At 38.9% G+C, this 20,842-nt stretch overlaps 1 protein-coding gene across 1 annotated transcript; it reads right to left on the bottom strand.

The window, feature by feature from the left end:
* Positions 1–13,620: 13,620 nt before the first annotated feature.
* Positions 13,621–19,227, bottom strand: LOC141104171 (bone morphogenetic protein 2-like). Its single transcript, XM_073594041.1, has 5 exons — positions 18,936–19,227; positions 18,562–18,704; positions 17,410–17,532; positions 16,983–17,175; positions 13,621–14,027 (listed from the first exon to the last, which is right to left on the bottom strand). The coding sequence occupies exons 1-5, from the start codon at positions 19,225–19,227 to the stop codon at positions 13,621–13,623; spliced, it is 1,158 nt and encodes a 385-aa protein (XP_073450142.1).
* Between the last annotated feature and the right edge of the window lie 1,615 nt (positions 19,228–20,842).

Raw genomic sequence — 20,842 nt, forward strand, 5'->3', positions numbered from 1 at the left:
GCCGTGGCCTAGACTGCTTATATATATATTATGAAAGTTTAGCCTGACATTAGGGTTTGCCTTGTGTTGTGTCTTGCAGATAAAATTGATAGATTCATCGATCACGACTTCCTCCCCCAATTCATTGATATGTACAGAGAGCTGCCCTGTCTGTGGCAGACAAAACACCCCTTTTATACTAATAGAATAAAGAGGAAGGCAGCGCTGGATCAATTGCTGGAATTTGTGAAGCCGTAGATCCCCATGGCAGCCATCAACTATTTGAAGTGCAAAATTGGTGGCCTGAAGAGCACTTATAATAGGGAGCGCAAGAAGGTCCAGGATTCCCAGAGATCAGGAGCAGCAGCAGATGACATTTATGTCCCCAGGCTCTGGTACTATGACACACTGCGGTTTTTGTCTGACCAGACTGAAATCAGGCCATCACTCTCAACCCTTTCTTCCACTCTTCCTTCCACTCCAGCTGAGGCGTCCGATGTCCAACCTGGGCCTTCAACCCAGGAAGAAGATGTGGAGGAGCCCAGCTTGAGTCAGGTATAGCATTGTTCAACATATTTATCAAAATTGTGTGTGATTGATGAACAATAAACTAAAACTATGTCCCATTTTCATACACAGGAAAGTCTCAGCCAGGAGGAGACAGTGGAAAGTGTCAGCCAGGAGGTGGTGGGGGTAAGTGTCAGCCAGGAGGTGGCCGGGCCCAGTAGCCTGACTGAATCCCAGGTCCCTCCCCTCCGCCTTCAACAAAAAAGGCCCAGGAAGGGGAGGAACGTGGAGGAGTCAGCACTTGGGTTAATTCGGCAGGCTTCTGTGGCCCTCAGAATCCCCCCAGTCTTCTTGAGGCCTATGCCTGCATGGCTGCCAACAAAATGCAGGAAATGGAGGTGAGCCAACACATCTTTTGTGAGGAAGTGATCTATCTGGCCTTAAATAAGGTATTGAGGGGCAAACTCACAAGCAAAACCCACCTGGGTGAGTTGGACCATCCTCCTCCAACACCACAGCCACAGCCTGGAAGCGTGGAAGGAAGACAAGAGAGTGATGGTCTGGGTTCAGTCTGGTCTGACAAAAGACGCCGGCTGTTGTATGACCACAGCCTGGGGACATACATGTCATCTGCTGCTGTTCCTGATCTCGCTGAGTCCTGGACCGGATTGTGCTCCCTATTAAATGGACTCCTCAGGCTACCAATTTTTCACCAATTTCACCAGTTTATACAGCATTGCCTTCCTCTTTATTTTGTTATGACCCCTAATAAATGTCTATTTTTTATTCACAAATACTTGCCTATGTGTTTGACTTCAAAAAGGACAGTTTGCGAGTATGCAGGTACATTTCAAAAATGCAATGTCAAATTAACAAGGGACGCAAACACCAACCCACCTCCTTGAAGTTAAAAAATACAAGATAAAAATGGTGTTGTGGTAACTTAATACACAAAACGACAACAAATATTATGGAGAGCACTACAAAAAAAAAAAAAAAATCAGGAGATTTTGATAAAAAAAAATCACTATAAAAAAAAAAATTATAAACATTATTCTGGAGATCTGGCGAAAGAAAAAAAAAGATCACTCAGGAGATCACGAGAAATAATAAAGAAATCAGTTTGTCAGAACTGTGTGAACTTCAGCAGCAAAACAACTTCTTTATTCTCGCATTATAAAGAAGAAGAAAATGCGCTGCATTAAAAGATTTAAAAATTTGCAGCATGACGAATGTGCTATCTCCATTACGAACGCTAGTTTTACCAGACCAAGCGCTTCCATCTCGTACTTGATTCAGGGCATGCGTGGGATTTTGTGTGTCGGAATTGTCTACACATGCTTGGAAATTACAACAATGGATTTTGTTGTCGGAAAATTTGAGAACCAGCTTTCAAATTTTTGTTGTCAGAAATTCCGACAACAAATGTCCGATGGAGCCTACACACGGTCGGAATTTCCGACAACAAGCTCACATCGAACATTTGTTGTCGGAAATTCCGACCGTGTGTACGCGGCATTAGAGTTTTTTCACACAATGTCCAGGGTTTTAATTCCCTGCACAAACGTAAAAAAGCACTATAAAAGACTGTGTGCAGACATAATTCTTCTACAAGAAACCCACTTTTCATCTGCAAATCACCCACAGTACTTTGATAAAACTTAAAGCCAGTTCCATTATACTACCTTTTCTAATAAAACCCGTGGTTTAGCCATCTTTATTTGCAACTCTATTATCTTTGAGATTCAAAATATCTATAAAGATGTCGACAGCCGCTTCATAATTTTGAAGGGGACTATAAATAATCGGTCACTGACAATCGCATTAGTATACACCCCAAACGACTCACAATCCTCATCTTTTATAAGGTTCTTTGAAACCCTAGACCGCTACAGCTCCCCACACATAATATTGGGAGGTGATTCGTCAAAAGCCTTTTCTAAATCAATTAATCGCTCTCTTAGCAAATTTCAATTGATAAATTCTTGGAGAGCTCAGGTGTAAAAGCATATTCTCATTACTCCCATCCACATGACTGCTATGCCCGAATGGACTATATATTTAGCACCTCAATATTACTAGCCAACTCCTTCAAGGCACACATTCACTCATGCCCATGGTCCGACCACAACATAGTCACATTTGATACTTCTCAAATGAGACTATACCTGGGACCTGTGTACCTGGGACGGGCTCACGGCAATGGTTGGCCATAAATAGGAGGTGAAACTCAATCCCCCTTTATGGCGATCAACCACAGGAGCAGTCCACATTGAATCTTTATGCACAGATAAGTGTCATAACTTTGACACTCTATCTCCTGTATGACAAACATCTTAGTATGTTTGAAGCCCATTCTCCTTGCTTCATTATATCCTATATATATTGTCTGCTGCTTGAGACCAGATACTCCTCATCTCTATAAATGTCTTTTAGGTGGCTTTTTTTCCTTGCTGCTTCGATGCTGGGCTGTATTAGAACTTTCAGAAAAAACTAATTTCAATAGCTGCCTTTAATCCTTTGTTTCCATATTGAACAGTTACTTACCTCCTGGCTTTTCTTGCCGTATATGGAATTAATGGAAAATTATGTCGGATATCTAAATCTATATCAACATACTCTGCATAATGTGCAGCTATCATAGCGACTTTTAAGGTATGCTTTTTATGAACCCTCTTTTCATCTTTAGACAGTAATAGGCCATCAATCGCAGCTGTCTGTGTATACGCACATACACTAAATATGTGTATGCGGGTGTGTGTGCACACGCCTGGGGTTTTAGTTACTTTTCCATTTTTTTTACCCTAATTGTTGTCCTTCCGCCCCTAGCAACGCTGTTATGGTACCGGTTTGCACTGCAGTGGCTTGGAGTCCACTCCTCTACTGACCAGATTTCTTCTGAATTTCTCCTTCTATACTGCATCCCTTGGCCATCTTGGTCACCTCTGCCCTATCCACTTAAACCTTGTTCAATCACTAGACATGTGAGTATGTGAGCGGCTATTATATGCAGTTTCATCTGTCACCATCATGTTGGTTCAGTATCCAATGGATATATAATGCATATCTTTATATTTTTAGACTACCATTATCACTATAACTGCATATCGGATTATCCCTGAAGAAGGAGTCCAATGTGCTCCATAAAGTGTAGGAATTACGATGACAATTAGTATTTTGTGTTTATTATAGATGCTTACATTATGGATATTTCAATTTATTATGTGCATCTGATGGTGTATGTATGATGATCTAACATTCCATGTTTTTACAATTTTCTGTATATGATTGTTATTCTTTTTGATACTCTTTTTGATACTTAAATAAATTTGAAGAATTTTTTATAAAAAAATCAGTTCACAATCTGTGCCTAAAAAGTCCCATTTCCAAGGGGAAATATGTATTTACATCGAATCCAGCAGACATAACCCACCTCCAATTTTTGATACTTACAAAAATTCACTCCTTCTACCCTGCAGCCTGTTTCAGGGGATGTGCAGAACAAGGAACTTTTATACACATTTTTTGGAGCTATAAGTTTCTTGAACCAATATGACGGGCTGCAGCTACTAGAATAGAGAGGGCATCAGGCAAAAATTTTGCACCACAAATATGCCTTCTATATGCTACTATACCAAATATGCCTACATCTTGCAATAGATTGTCCCATTCACTATTTAGCTCTATTCAATGGATTTAATTGGAGATCAAACAGTCTTCTATGGTCTCAGGTTTTATCCAGGATGGAGATGCTCAAACTATTTGAAAGAATTCATCATATCTAAAACCGGAATGGTTAACACTCTCTCAATTCAAACTTATGATCCAACTAATAACGGCTGCAAAACAAACAGTGGCCAAGGCATGGAAATTTCCTACATTGGTACTAGCAGAAACAATTCACAGAATGAATAATACAATGTCCCATGCTAAGATGGTAGCCATCGATCAAAATCAAATTCCAAAATTTGAAAAACTTTGGCATCCTTGGATAAAACAACAGTTCCTGTCAAACTTCAATGACTCTGTCCTGTTGCCATGGTAACAGATTAAATGACTTACAGAGACACCCATTCTAAGGCTTCAAAGAGAACTAAAAAGAATAATAAACTGACGAGCGGGACAACCTTGTGGACCATACCTCTACCTTTCAACCCTTTTTCTTCTTTCTCTTTCCTTTTCTCCACCTTACGATTAAAGCTCATTATCAGAATTTATTTGACCTATATACACTCTACTTGTAAACAATATGTATATTAGGTATAAATCATTTAAATACCTACAAAAGTAACTAAGGAATGATATATATCTTTAATTTAGGTTTACGTGAACCCAATGTTTAATATTTGAAATTTCATGATATTTACCTATATAAACCCTACTGTAAAACAATGAGCTTACTTTATAGATCCTTGTAAACTTACTTTATGTATCTTTATAACATTGTATACTCAATAAACTTCTTTTGACAAGGAAAGAATTCATCATACCCTATATGATAGTATGCACATGTTCAATACAAAGTGGATCTATTGGGATTTATCATAATAACTTACAAACATGAGATTCACCTTTAATGTAAAATCAATTACAGTCACGTTAGTATATCCAATTCTTATAGTACTATCTGCTATATATCTTCTTTTAACCTAACAGAGTTCACCTACTATATATGTTGTGCCGATAATACGAAATGAAAACAAAAGGAATCAATACCACTTATTGTATAACCACTGCACAACATTGTATTACTGAATGATATCATCTTCACTGTATCGAAATTTTACTATTGATCTTCCAAATAAAAACTTTTGTAAACAAAAAAAGTGGTCAGTTTTCAGAGGGGAAGTCAGGAACAGGCAGGATCAGCCAGGTATTGTACAACATAGTAAGGGACAATTGACATGGCAAAAACACTGGGCTATATATTGTGCCTTAAAGGGACAGGAATATTTTTAAATTTTTTTTTTTCAAGTCTATTTCTGACACTGGCTTCTGTTAGCCATGAAGGTACATTCTGTGATGCATTACTAAAAATACAGTCTTGATTACTATACCTCTCCTTTTCCTTTGTAAAAACTGAGAAGAAAGCATTTAGTACAGATGCCTTCTCCTTGTCCTTTGTACCCAACTTCCCTGATCATCCAGTATGGGGCCTGTATGCTCTGACCTCACTTTCCTACTGTTAATATATTTAGAACATTTTTGGTTTTTTTTTTTTACTCTCCTCTGCTATGTGCCTTCCGTGGTCTATTTTATCTGCCTGATTGTGCTCTTACACTTCTTTCTGCAATCCTTGTAGTGTTGGAATGCTGACAATGACCACTAGGCTTTATATTTTTTTAAGGCCATTTTTTTCTCTTTTATATGCAGTTTTATGTTGAAGTTTAGCCACCAGGTTTAACCTTCCCTCTTTTGTATTTGTTGCCCATTGGAATTGGAATTAAATACATTTTATTTAATATGTTCTTAAAGCACTCCTATTTTTCCTCAGTGTACATTGTTTCTAGGATTTTATCCCATTTCTATATCTTGTACTACTCTCCTGCTTCCTTTTCCTGTGATAAATACTGAATGTAATTACCTTATGATTAACGTTTCCTAAGATGTCCCATATTTCCACATCTGCAGTCTGGTCTGTGTTATTTGTAATTCCTAGATCTAGCAATGCATTATCTCTAGTTGGTGCATCCACCAACTGACCCATAAAATTGTCCTGCAAGACATTTAAGAAATGACGCTCCTTTAATGATTGAGCAGTTCCTTCTGCCCAGTCAATATCTGAATATTTGAAGTCTCCCATTATAATAACATTGCCCTGCCTTGCCACCATTTCTAACTGTGATAGGAGATCAGACTCCTGTTCTTCCTTCAAGTTAGGAGGCTTGTATCCTATGCCCACTAGTACTTTCACATTAGGCAGGCCATAGGCGGTGCAAATTTCTTTCCCGCAGAGCAATTGTCTGCTCTCGGCTGGGGGGGGGGGTAATGGTGTTCAAGAGAAGTGATAATTGCAAGTGAATCCAGCAGGCTGATTGTACCCAAGTTTATCAATCCATTGGAACCATCTATTCCACCTCCTCCCTTGCTCCATTAGTCATATCGTCCCTCACGTTCACTAGCATATCATTCTTGATATACAGGCATACCCCTCTGCCTTTTCTACCCTCCCTCTCCCTCCAATATAATGAAAACCCCTGGGCAGTTGCCAACCAGTCATGTGAGCTATCAAACAAAGTTTCTGATAGCCACACAAAGTTGGTAGTTGGATGGCTTTTTAGACATCCTCTTGCCCAACAGAACTGTGCCCTCCCCATTTAGGTGCAGCCTTTCCCTACTATAGAGCCAGTAACCGACCGAAAAGTCAGCACTGTTCTCTGGGAACCCAAAACTTTCCTTTCTGCACCAGTTCCTCAGCCACTTGTTAATGTCCTTAATATCCTGCTGCCTCTCTGCTGTGCCTAGAGGTACAGATAGTATTTCTGACAATGCCAGCTTGGAGGTCCTTTTTTTCAATATAGCCCCTAAGTCCCTGAAATTATTTTTTAGGACACTCCACCTTCCTCTAACTTCATCATTGGTACCAACGTGTACTATAAACAGCTGGGTCCTCCCTAGCCCCTCCTAACAATCTGTCCATCTGACCTATGATGTGCTGAACCCGAGCGCATGGTCAACAACATAATGTTCAGCAATCACGGTCTTTGTGACAGATTGTTCTATCTGTCCTTCTAATAACTGAATCCCTTACAACCAGAATCTGTCTATCCTTACCCTTATGCTTGCCCCCATCTTCACTGGAGGCAGCTAGGGGAGTCACTCTGCTCCAGTAATGCCACTTCTTTACTGACATCCCCAATATCACACAGCTGGGTGTATTTATTGGTACAGTATGTGTCCACTTAGGACTGTCCTCCTTAACACTTTTCTCTCTACCCTGTCTAACTGTCACCCAACTTCTCTGCTCTGGTGCTTGCACCTCCAAATCTCCACCCACCTCTGTGCTGGCCCCTGCCAGCACCTGACGGAGACAGTCCTAACTTGATTTCAGGTTGGAGATCCTTTGCAGGGTTGATTCAGGACCTGGGTTTCCAAGGAGACAACCTGCTCACATTTTGCGCAGCAGTATTTGCTCTCAAATGGATGCTCAAGGAACATAGACATAGCACATTAGGATAAAAAGAATCAAACCACTTGTGCACTAACTAATGATTCAACAGCGATTCAATCATAATAAAAAAATATCAAAGGAAGCTGCCAACACTGCAATGTGTCCCCACACAAGTGATATAAAGTTAAATAGAATGTGGGACTACCTTTAAAGTAAAACAGTGTACAATAATCCCAGTACACGCTATCACTAAAATTAGCAGCGATAGAAAATAGTGAAGCAACTAAAAACAAGTAAATACAACCCTACTGGGTAGTAAGCACTGAGAATCGGTGTTGCAAATATGATACAATGTGCATGAACCAAATAGTAACATTCAATATACAAAATCCATAAAATACATAAATATGAATTATGTAAATATAACCCTGCTTGGTGGTGAGGACCGAGAACCAGTGCTGCAAATCTCAAAAATTGTGCTTTTAACTATACAGTGACAATCAATGAATACATTTCATAAACATCAGGTAAGTGTCCATAAATCAAATCACAAATGTGTACATAAATATTTAAATAGTGAAATACAATCCAGTGATGACAAATGAGCAATGTTACAAATTCTTGTGCAATGTGATTACACTCCCATGTGCCGTCCACAATCTACCACTGTGCACTAGAAGCTCACCTCAAAGAAAGACCATAAAGGTCTGACAGAGCTTGATGAGAACTTCTTAATCCTCCACAGGAAATCGCTCTGAAGTAAGATGTCCTCTCTTCCGATGAATAGTGACCATATACAATAAGAAGAGTCACCATAGTGAAATATTTCCACACAGCATTTTATTAACCTCCCTGGCGGTATGATTATTTCGGATTTTAGGTGCTGAAAGCGGTACAATTATTTTGCATGGAAATTTGGCGTTTTATATTGTAGGTCTGTAATTCTTAACAATAACACATTTAATTTGTCCAAACAAGAGTCTAGTAGATATCCCGGGTATGATAAAGTTTGAAACACAAAAACATACATTATAATATAATAAATAAAAATAAATAATTAAAAAAAATAAAAATAAAATAATAATAAAATACATTTCCCCACGATTCACTATCGCTCAATTCTGCAAGTGTTCTAATTTATTATCGCTGTTTTCTAGCTGGTCTAAAGCCACTTTTGATGTAAAGGGACAGTTTTTGGTTACTATGGACAATCTCCAGTTTCCAGGCAGAAAGAACAGTATATATAACATAAAACTGCATGCAGGGCATAGGACAAAGCACTGGGGACAAAAGGGATGTGAAATAATTTCATACAGTACTGTAATCTGTAAGATTACAGTACTGTATGTGTTATGTTTTTACAATTTTTTTAATTTGCCGCCAGGCTCCGCCCCCGTGCGTCGCGCCGCTCGCAGGGAACGGAGCCTGGCATGGAGAGGCTTCGGAGGAGGACGGAGCCCGCAGACACAGCGGGGGACATCGCAGGATCCCGGGGACAAGGTAAGTAAAGCCACACCAGGATCCTGCGATGTAATTCCGAGTGTGGCTCGGGGTTACCGCTAATGGTCCTGAATTTTAACCCCGAGCCACACTCGGGAAAACCGTCAGGGAGGCTACAAACCTAGTAACTCACATTAGCAATGTTCCACATACAATCTCTAGAGAGAGAAAAACAACTGGGCTTCCGGTCTCGCCCCTGACCGGAAGTGACGTCATCTGGCTCCTCCCGATGCGTTGCATCTCAGATCACGTGACTTCCTCAGGGCTGGAGTCGGGTGATCGCTGCCAGGAATAATTACGATATGGTTGCTATAGTAACATCACGGTAGCCATTTTCAAAAGATATTTCTATGAGTAACACTGGACAATCCATATATCAATGGCCCGAATATAAAAGGTGGCAAATAGTCAATGTGGTATATGCGGTTCATGTTACTATGGTAACGTCACAGCAGCCATTTTAAAAAAGTCCCTTCCAGATATAATGCTAAGCAATATGTAAGGCAATAGTCCGATTATAGATGACAGATGAACAATACTCAAAATTATTATTAAATGGCCATCCTAACGATAACAAAATAGTAAATTAAGGGCAAATAAAGATCAACATAAAATATAATGTTAGACAGCATCTAAAGTCATATGATAATAGCAAAGATGGTTATAAGATGGTCATAACACTCAATAATATTAATAATATATTAATTGTATGGATACCCCAAATGTAGAAACAATTAAAATATTATAAAAAAGTTATAAAATATCACAAATAAAAAACATATCTCTAGCTAGATAGCAACTGTACTGCATTTAATCCCGGCAGCAATCCTGCGACTCCAGCCCTGAAGTCAAGTGATCTGTCGGTTGATGTCACTTCCGGATGCGGCCGCAACCGGAAGCCCAGTTGTTTTGCTCTCCCTGGAGATTGTATATGTGGAACATTGCTAATTTTAATGTCAGTTACTACGTTTTTAATAAAATGCTGTGTAAAAATACTTCACTGTGGTGACTCTTCTCATTGTCTTCTCATTGTATATGGTCCCTATTGATCGGAAGAAAGGAGATCTTACTTCAGAGCAATTTCCTGTGGAGGATTAAGTTACCATCAAGCGCTGTCAGACCTTTATGGTCTTTCCTTGAGGTGAGCTGCTAGAGTGCACAGTGGTGGATTGTGTATGGCACATGGGAGTATAATCACACTGCACAAGAAGTTGTAACATTGCACCTTTGTCATCACTGGATTTTATTTCACTATTTAAATATTTATGGCCACTTTTGTGATTTGATTTAGGGACACTTACCAGATGTTTATGAAATATATTTATTGTCACTGTATGGTTATATGCACATTGTTTTAGATTTGCAGCACTGGTTCTCGGTGCTCACCATCGAGTAGGGTTATATTTACATAATTCACATTTATATGTTTTTATGGATTTTTTATATTGAATGTTATTATTTGGTTCATGAATATTATATCATATTTGCAACACTGATTCCCGGTGCTTACTACCTGGTAGGGTTGTATTTACTTGTTTTTAGTTGTTTCACTATTTTCTATCTCGGCTCATTTTAGTGATAGAGTGTACTGGGATTATTGTACACTGTTTTACTTTGAGGTAGCATTACATTCTGTGTAACTTTTTTATACATGGCACATGATGTGCACTGAGTCACAGCACTACTCACGTTTTACCTGGTACCCACTATTGTAATGGAGATAATTCTAGAAAAATAGGAATTATACGTTACACAATTTCGTGCTAATTTTCCTTCCTGATTCTATTCTGAGCCCTGGCTAGTCCCTAGCTGTTTGGAAAGTCCTGACTCTAATCACAGTGTTCTCTCCTCCTGCTCCCTGATTACACAGCCCCCGGCATCCTCTTTTCCTGCTCTCTGATCACACGGCCCCTGGTGTCCTCTCCTCCTGCTTCCTGGTTACACGGCCCCTGGTGTCCTCTCCTTCTGCTCCCTAATCATATGGCCCCAAGAGTCCTCTCCTCCTGCTCCTGATCACATGGCCCCCAGCGTCCTCTTCTCCTGTTCCTGATCAGATGGCCCCCGGTGTCCTCTCCTCTGTTCCTGCTCCCTGATCACATGGCCGCCAGTCCTCTTCTCCATTCTTGCTCCTAATGACACGGCTCCCGGCGCACTCTCCTCCATTCCTGTTCCCTGAACACATGGCCCACGATGTCCTCTCCTCCATTCCTGCTCCCTGATCACATGGCCCCTGGCTCCCTGAACTTATTCCCCTTGCTCCTGCTTGTTGGCCAATCTCACAACCAATCTCCCCAGCCCCTTGCTGGCTAATCTCACGGCCCTACTCTCAGACCTCAGTGCTAACAGCTCTCACAAGTGCTCAGTATTCAAAATGTTTCCAGTTACTCACAGCCCCTTAGTACACATAATACCCAGTTACTCAGTCCTCAGTATTCACAATGCTCCCTGTTACTCAGTCCTTAGTACACAATGTTCCCTGCTATTCAGTCCTCCTTACCCAATGCTCCCAGCTGCTCAGTCCTCAGTAACCAATGCTCCCAGCTACTCAGTCCACAGTACGCAAAACTCCCAGTTACTCAGTCCACAGTACCCAATGCTCCCAGTTATTCAGTCCTCAGTACCCAATGCTCCCAGTTACCCATTAAACTTTCACTTTGAGCTTTACCATTCTGCCATGTTACATAAAAATCATACTCATGTAATAGCCTTTTAATCAAAAAACTTTGTTGATAATAGTTTAGGATAATTGTTTTGGCTGTGCAAATAAATTAAATGATATATAAGGAAAATTAACAGTAAAAATGCATTTGTTCTAATTTTTCACTCTTTTATCCTAAATAAAATGTGGAAATAAAAACATATGTATTCATATCTGTTACCAAATTAAAACATCTATAAAATAAAAAAATGCTTCGGAACTGGAACTCAATAGGGGTATAGAGAGGGGAAGGGGCTATGGCTACATAAGTATAAACAAAGGTGGATGGATAAGGAGGGAAAAAAATACAAAAATTGCATGGCATCATAAAACCTAATGCACATTCAACTGATTCATGAAATAGACCAAGATATATATTTATTGTTAAATAAACTTTTTCTATGTACATATTATACATAAGCATACTGTAGCATAATTGTGGCCACACAGTGGCAATTAAAAAAAATAAATGAATACATTATACTCATTAACTTTACAAAATATACATTATACTCCAGTCTTAAATTATAAAAAACATAAAATATGACATCAATATTATACATTAAAATTAGTTGGATAACTCAGTTTTTTTTAATAGTTGTAAAGTAAGTAAGATGTACTTTGCCTGAATAGTAAATTAGGATGAATTGAGATTATTGGATTAGCTGTGGATTAGCTGCCTGGCATACCAAACCTTTCACAAACTTGTAATGAGGACCGTGGGATGCCTTTCCAATTCACTTCATCCAAACAAAACTGACTTTACTGTCCAATCCCCCTTGGTAGGTCCAAATAAGGGTATATGTGTCATCACAATAAGGTGCAATCAGAAGGCTATGTGTTGCATTATCCATATAAGTACACTTTCTGGCCCTTTGATTTGGTGACCTGCTATTACCTTGGACCAGTAATCAAGGATAGGGACCTATGGTTATCCAGAGTGTGTCTTAAAGGGAGAACTATGCTCTGACAAAGAGGTAGGCTGGTAAGGGTGCAAGATGCACCTCTAGATAGATAGATATTGGTTTCTGCAGCTATCAGTCTATCATAATAATGTAATCTCAACAATGTAATTAGCTTCTCCTTGCAGATCTGTTAAAATAACGCACAAGAATTTTAAAATACTTCCTGATTTTTGAAACTGTATAAGCATTTCTGAACTTTTCACTATCTTTGGAAAGTTTACTAATGAGTAGAGGTGAGTACACATATGAAAATTTCCTCTGCAACATTGCCCCCATTAACTGATACTGTCTATTCAGCTGGCTTGGATATCCGACTATCACTTTTGTATATTAATTATTATGAACCTCTTGGAATGGAAATATGACTCCTCACTGGCTACACTTTCCACATATATATGTTTATTCTTTGACCTACAGACGGAGAGTAAGCAAGTTATTGAGATTTAGTGTTTATTACTGCAGTGTTTTTACCCAAAATTAAGCTAATGTCCTACTGCATAAATAATGTTATTTTGACTGACAATGCAGAAAATCTCCAGAAACCTAAATCTCACCAGTTTACTCTAGCTGGAAGTCAGAGGGTGAAAATGCAACATACACACATGTAAAATGAATCACTTGATATCATGGGGTAAATAGCCCCTTTGCAGTGTGCATTCAAGAGGTAACAGTCTTTCTTCTTCACCCATTTAAAAGGTAAAACATATAATTATTAGCATGAGCACATTAGTTCACTAGGCTGATCAGAAAAGATTTGAGAATATCTGTGAATCTGCCCAGTTCTGTAAGGGCCCCAGTATGAACAATGATTTGCTCATTTGTTACTTGTAATGTACTGTTGTTTTCATATATTCCCCTCTTCAGTGACATCCACAGCTACCAGCCACCATATCATCATACTGTTTTAAAACAACATTTTCATCATCATCAAAGTAAAGCAAGTTTATAGAGAAAAGTTTGTCAGGAACACAGCATGGACTGTTGACACCTTGTGTTAGTTTTAGTGCATTAATTATAGATTGCACTGTTGCATGGTTGGTGGGTCGCATGTTTTCTCCCAGTGGGAATGCACATAATCCCTTACAATGATAAGCGTTGTATCCTCTTGGAGAGATGATCCATCCTGACCACCCAATCTCTTCAAAATCTACATAGAGAGGATGTCTCTGGCAGGGCATGTGCCCATCTTCCTGTAGAGATCTAGCCATCCTGGTTCTATTTGAAGCTGAGATATAAGGTTCGTTGGGTATTGACAATTGGTTGTTATCTAGATATAAGAGGATTTAAAAATATTGTTGACAAAAGCACACCAATTTAAATTACTTCACAAATGGCACTATTAAAGTGACATTAAACACAAAAGCAAAAATGTAATATATTCTTAAATGTGGTGGCTGCAGTTTTCTTTTTTAAAGCTTTTTATCCTTTCTTTTCATCTGGTGATATGGCTAGTAAGTCTGTTATTTTTCAACTTCCTTTAACAGGCTGTCCAGACAAAGTAACAGTTAGAGGGTTGAAACAAACCATTTAACACTGGCAGGGATGCTTGACAATGGTCAGCTTTTATTAAGTTATGTAAAACCTATTTGTGCAGCTATTTATCAAATGCAAATTTTAAGGAAAAAATACACTTAAATGGATTTGAGTGCACACAAACACAATATAATACCCAACTGGTAAAATATAGTAGATAATGTTGCACCCATGATATTGCGACAAACTACAATACCTAAAAATCTCCATGGGCAATGATTTAAAAACCTTTACAAGTTACCAGTTAAAACATGAGCTCTTGTGCTAGAATCTGACTCTCACTGACGTTTGTGGTGCTACCTCACACGTGTGGTGCAATCAATGTTTATAGATGCGTGTGGGACCTACATGTGCATTTGAATTTGTGCATGAGGGGTGCTTTAAATTTTTTTTAAATGTTATTTATTTTATTCAAACATTTTTTTTCATATTTTTTATTAAACTTTATTGCTATCACAAGGGATAAATAACATCCCTTGTGATAGCTTAGTCAGTGACAGGTACTCTTTATGGCAAGATCAGTGGTCTTAAATGCACCTGACCCCTCCTCAGCCTGTAGACCAAACACCCGAAAGTGGAACTTCCGTTCATTTGCTCCCTCCCCCCCCCCTTCCGGTACCACAATTGCCACCTTTCGGGGGGGAGGGTCTTTGACAGGTATCCTGTTCCCACTTCCGGGAGCCACAGCCACGGATATTGATGATACAGTTAAGCTGACCACTCGGCTCCTTCTTCCTCCCCTGTCATCGGGCCAGTAGGAGAGAGGAGCGGAGCCTTGCGTATGCACAGTAGGGTTCCCGGCGGGAGGCCGTAAGGCTACACTGCTGGGTTCCCTTACCCGCAATGGCAGGGGCATGCACCCGACAGCTGATGGAAACATCAGCTGCGGTGCTGACATCGCTGGACTCCAGGACAGGTAAGTGTCCTATTAGTAAAAGCCAGCAGCTGCAGTATGTGTAGCTGCTGACTTTTAATTTTTGAAGCGGTGGGCGGAGCTCTGCTTTAAATGCTTTTACTGTATTTTAATTTCAATGTAATAAAAATAAGTGATTTATCATATATTTAACATATAAACTTCTAGATATTTCTTATATAAAGTATATTAAAAGTATTTTTACTATACAGGATTTATATAGTGCCAACAGTTTGTACAGTGCTTTACAACATAAAGGGAGACAATACAACAACAATACAAATACAGTAAAAAGCTTATTAAAGTAAACTGAAACTGCCCTACTAAAACTCACCAATGACCTAATAACTGCCAAAAACAATGGCCACTACTCCATACTCATACTTTTAGACCTCTCTGCTGCCTTTGACACAGTTGACCACCTGCTGCTCCTCAGCAAATTACACTCCCTTGGCCTCCGTGATTCTGCATTATCCTGGCTCTCCTCCTACCTATCTCAGCGCACTTTCAGTGTCACTTACAACTCCATCTCCTCCACTCCCCTTCCTCTTTCTGTTGGGGTACCCCAAGGCTCTGTCCTTGGGCCTTTCCTTTTCTCACTCTATACCTCTTCCCTGGGCCAGTTGATAACCTCCAATGGCTTCCAATACCACCTCTATGCCGATGACACACAGATCTATCTCTCCACTCCTCAACTCACCCCCACTATCTCCTCACGGATCTCAAACTTGCTGAATGACTTATCGGTATAGATGTCACACCACTTCCTCAAACTTAATCTTTCTAAAACTGAGCTTGTTATATTTCCTCCTTCACGGTCCCCCTCCTGTGACTTCACAATTAATATCAACAACACAACCATTGGTCCCTCCACACATGCCAGGGTGCTGGGTGTAATCCTTGACTCTGACCTCTCCTTCAGCCCCCATATCCAATTACTGGCTAAATCCTGCCGCTTTAACCTCCGCAACATCTCCAGAATTCGACCCTTCCTGACTAATGACACCACAAAGCAACTTATTCACTCCTTGATTATTTCCCGCCTCGACTACTGCAACTCTCTCCTTAATGGCCTACCCTTAAGCAGGCTATCCCCCCATCAGTCTATTATGAATGCTGCTGCTAGACTAATACACCTCACTAATCGATTAGTGACTGCTGCCCCTCTCTGCCAAGCCCTTCACTGGCTTCCCCTACCCCACCGTATAAAATTCAAAATGCTAACCATAGCATACAAGGCCATTCACAACATCACCCCCATCTACATCACCAACCTCATCTGCAGATATCGCCCAAATCACCCCCTCTGCTCCTCCCAGGACCTCCTGCTCTCTAGCTCCCTTGTTACCTCCTCCCATGCTTGCCTTCAGGACTTCTCCAGAGCCTCTCCCATCCTCTGGAATTCCCTGCCCCAGTATGTCCTATCAGCCCCTACCCTGTCCACCTTTAGGAGATCCCTGAAAACTCATTTATTCAGGGAAGCCTATCCCACACCCACATAACTGTCCCAGAGCCACCCCCATCAAATCATTCTTTGCAGCTATTACCTTTTGTACCACCACCCCCTCCCTTTAGAATGTAAGCTCTACGAGCAGGGCCCTCCTGTAACTTTTGTATTGAACTGTACTGTAATTGTGTTGTCCCCTTTATACATTGTAAAGCGCTGCGTAAACTGTTGGCGCTATATAAATCTCGTATAATAATAATAATAATAATATTAGACAAGGCTTAAGCAGATTAACTAATACAGCAACAGAATCATTGTAATATCTTTACCTGGCTGGTTGCTAAATGACACAGCTCCTCTTGTTTCATCATCAGTGAAAAGAACAAGCATGGGCTGTTTACTTTCATGGTGGTCTTTTCCTGAAGCAAAGTGGATACTATTAACATCAGTTGGTCCTCCTCCAAGATTTCTCACTGTTACAAGAATGCCCTGATTGTTGCTATCATCATTCCAAATGCGAACCTGTTAGGTAAAAATAGCAACAATTTTTTTTATGTCACTATTAATATAAAACTTAGTTTGGACCTGTTTGCAGAACTACATTTTAAACAATGGCCTGATTGTAACAAAGAAAAGGCTGTAATTGTTACAAAAAATACAACAGAAATAAAACTCCTGTCATGTGCTAAAAGTTGTACACTGTGAAAATGAACACATTCATTTAATGCATTATTGTATAACACATGTAAGACTCACAGCTTGCGTAATGGAAAAAACTTCCCATCCAGGAGAATAGATTGGAACAAGTTTTGATGACAGCAGTTTTCTTCCTTGAGGCAAGTGCATTTTATTTTTATCCAAAACAAGATGCACACTTATCTATGGAGTAAAAGTACACTAGTTAAACTCTGTTTAAACAAACAAGGAACTTAGAGTTAGCATAACAATGACTAAAGGTGGCCATAGATAGATTGAAATTTGGCGGTTCAGCAGGAACAGGCCGAATTTTGATCTGTCAAATGAACACCTTGGAAATTTTTTGTCAATCAGCTTCTGAAGCCAGTTAGCTGCACCCGCTGGTCAGTTTATTCTGACAGCGCCTCGTCAGAATATCCAGAAATCCTGTCCCAGCGGGGAAGGTTTGCCCATCCACCTCATTTGTGTGAAAGGAAGAATGTCTTACATTTTTTTTTTTTTTTTATTCAGCCTGCTGGCTGAACGAAAAAAACCTACTCATCTATGCCCAGTATAAAAGCAAAAGAGAGAGATGAAAAAATAACTATAACCACTGGGGGCAATCGTCAGTATATACACATCAATAAGCCACAATAATAGAAACCAGACTTTGGCTACCAACCTCAAATTTTTTTCCAAGCAAAAAGAAAGGGTAATATGACATGTTTAGTTAGAAATTAAAGCATAAATATGTTTTAATTTCTAACTGATTGTGTCATATTAGCCTTATTTTTGCTTGGAAAAACTAAGGGTTTGGTAGTTAAAGTCTGGATGTTATTATTGTGGCTTAATAATTTCAAACACTTTGTGAAACTCAAACCAAAACTTTACTTTTGGTTTTGGATAGAAAGGAAGAATTACCGGTATAACCTGAAGACAGCAGCAGTCTGTGTTTTAAGAAGGTGTTTTCCCATTTTCTGTTTACTCATAAGTCATCTCAATGGGGACACACATCAGCAAAAAATGCTGAAACAAACATTTGTGGCTGTCTCTGTTCTTAATGGTGAAATTTCAACTCAATTGTTGTGCTATCAAAACAAACAGGTAGTAAAAAGAAATTATTTCAATAGAAAAACTGACAGCAAAAAGGCCCAATAGAGGTTCTAATCAATGCATCCCAAAATAGAAGAAAAAATGCTTCAACTTTTATTTTACGCCATTGCTGAGCCTCACCTGGCAGAAGTGATGCCTTTTGAAATGAAAGTAATCGGTAGGCCTCGGTTTCAGTTTGAAGAGATGCAGTTCAGCTGTTAGAATTTTCTCATTTTTAGTCACGGTCGAAAGGTTGAACAGAAAATACAGCTGGTCACTGTGAACTGAGATTAGAGATTTTGATTTTATAACTACATTCTATTTTGCAGTTTATGAGTTTAACTGAGTTATAACTTTGTGTTTATTCATAAAATTTGTTTTTAAAAATAAGACATTAAACAAAAGCATAGCAATGATTTACATTTACTTAAAACTATATTAAATTATATTTTTGAAAAAAAAGCAAAGAAGTAAAGAAAATAAATCAGCAGATACAAAAAAAAAACAAGTCTTACCCTTGTCAAAGAAACTTCTAACGGTGTTTCCTTCTAGAAGATTGGGATCCTTGGTAACACCATCTGCATCAGCAATGGTGTTATAAAGATCAATCATATACTGAGGGGGTTGCTTAATATGATGTATAGAATGTGGGGGGTCATCAATTCCAAAAACTTTTAACAGTCTTCTGAGAGCTTCATATCTTATTTGGGTTGGATCCTCTGCTGTGATAGCAATGTCCCCTAAGTTTTCAGTTGGCCGTGAAGCACATCCATGCACAAAAATAACTATGAAGACCAAATCCAACATTGTTGCATGTACCAACTCTTCAGGTTCAGCTTTGTCCGGAAACCTGTGTTGAAATGATTGCCTGTAGGTCTACTGACACAATTTATAACAATTCTACAAGACAGCTGCCTATAAGCTTTAAAACAAGATAGAATTAAGTCAAATATGCAAAACAGCAATCAGTAAATGTAAAGAAAGCTAATTGCAGTGCTAACAAGGTGTGAAGCAAGACCAGCAATGCTCTGTTAGCAATTATCCTACAGTACACAGTTTATGTGAAATTGGAAGCTGTTATCCTGTGTGCTTTCCTTATTTTAAAGGAAAATCAGGGAATCTTGTATAGGAAGAACAAGCAACAAGATTTAAACACCTGGAGAGGATTGATTTGTTTATCATTTTTCTTGACTGAATGTGAAATTATTCTATTGTGCATGGCTGAATGAGGAACGTTTGCTCACAGTGGGAGACTAACTTCCTTGTAATGAATTTATTAATGGGGCAAACAGGAGAACACTGACTTGCATGCATTAAACCCTGTTAAGCAAATAGCAAGCACACCTAAGGTGGCCTGGTGTCTAAGTAAAACAGATATACTACAAATTAGTTACAGCATTGAAATTACATACAGCAATCTGTTGATTTTAGCTGAAATCCTTAATTAGAAAGATGTAAAAAGACAATAGATTTCTGATGCTTTCAGAATCACACCATACTTTTTTTAAGGCTGTAAAATGTAGCCTAGGGGCTCTTTAATCTGGTTTCTAATCTGATTTTATTTGAAATATGTTTTTAAACTAACCTTCAAATAAATAAACACCATTTTATATGTCTATGGATGCACTAGCTTCTAATGGCTGTGATAGTGAGTGTAAATTTATTTTTGTTGGATTTTTTTTTCACTGACATTGTTTAATTTAGATGAATAAAGAAAATCAAAGAAACAATATGTTGCTTTTTAGAGGGCAGCTGCCACATTCTGTTGATTATTGCATCTGGCAATTCTTATTGTGCAATATTATGTGGATGTGGATTGGACTGTGCATTTTCATTGACTAGATCAAAGTATCAAAAATAATCAAATGAGAAACAGGACAGCATGCCTACAATCATTGAATCTTGTCTCTTGTTCAAAAAAATTCCATTGTTTTCTAATCTACAATCATTATGTGTATTTAACTCTTGCTCTACAGACATAATGAAGCATAGCACAGGTACATGCCTAAAATAAGGATATTGTATTTAAATTATGTACTGTATTTCTTTAGATTGTCTAAACTAGCACAAATAAATGTCTCTTGTTACAAATACGTTACTATGAAGACCTAATTTTTTGCTGCATTTGGTACAGTTGTGTGTGCTGTGGAACCAAAAATAACAGAATAGGAGACTCTCTTTTTATGTTATTATACACTTCTGGGTCTTTGTATCTTGGAAACTGTTATCCAGGAAGTTCTAAAATGTAGAGAATTTAAAGTGTTTCTCTACAAATGTCACTTACCCATATGAAGAATTTTCCTACACCGTATGAAGTTGTGCTGAAACAAAGGAGCCCACAGACACCAAAGGGCATACTTATAAAGCACTGAAAATTACTTTAATAAAACATTCACTGCTGGGGAAAAACTGTAGTTTAAAC

Source organism: Aquarana catesbeiana, linkage group LG01 (genome assembly GCF_042186555.1).
Source record: "Aquarana catesbeiana isolate 2022-GZ linkage group LG01, ASM4218655v1, whole genome shotgun sequence".
Classification (NCBI taxonomy): domain Eukaryota; kingdom Metazoa; phylum Chordata; class Amphibia; order Anura; family Ranidae; genus Aquarana; species Aquarana catesbeiana.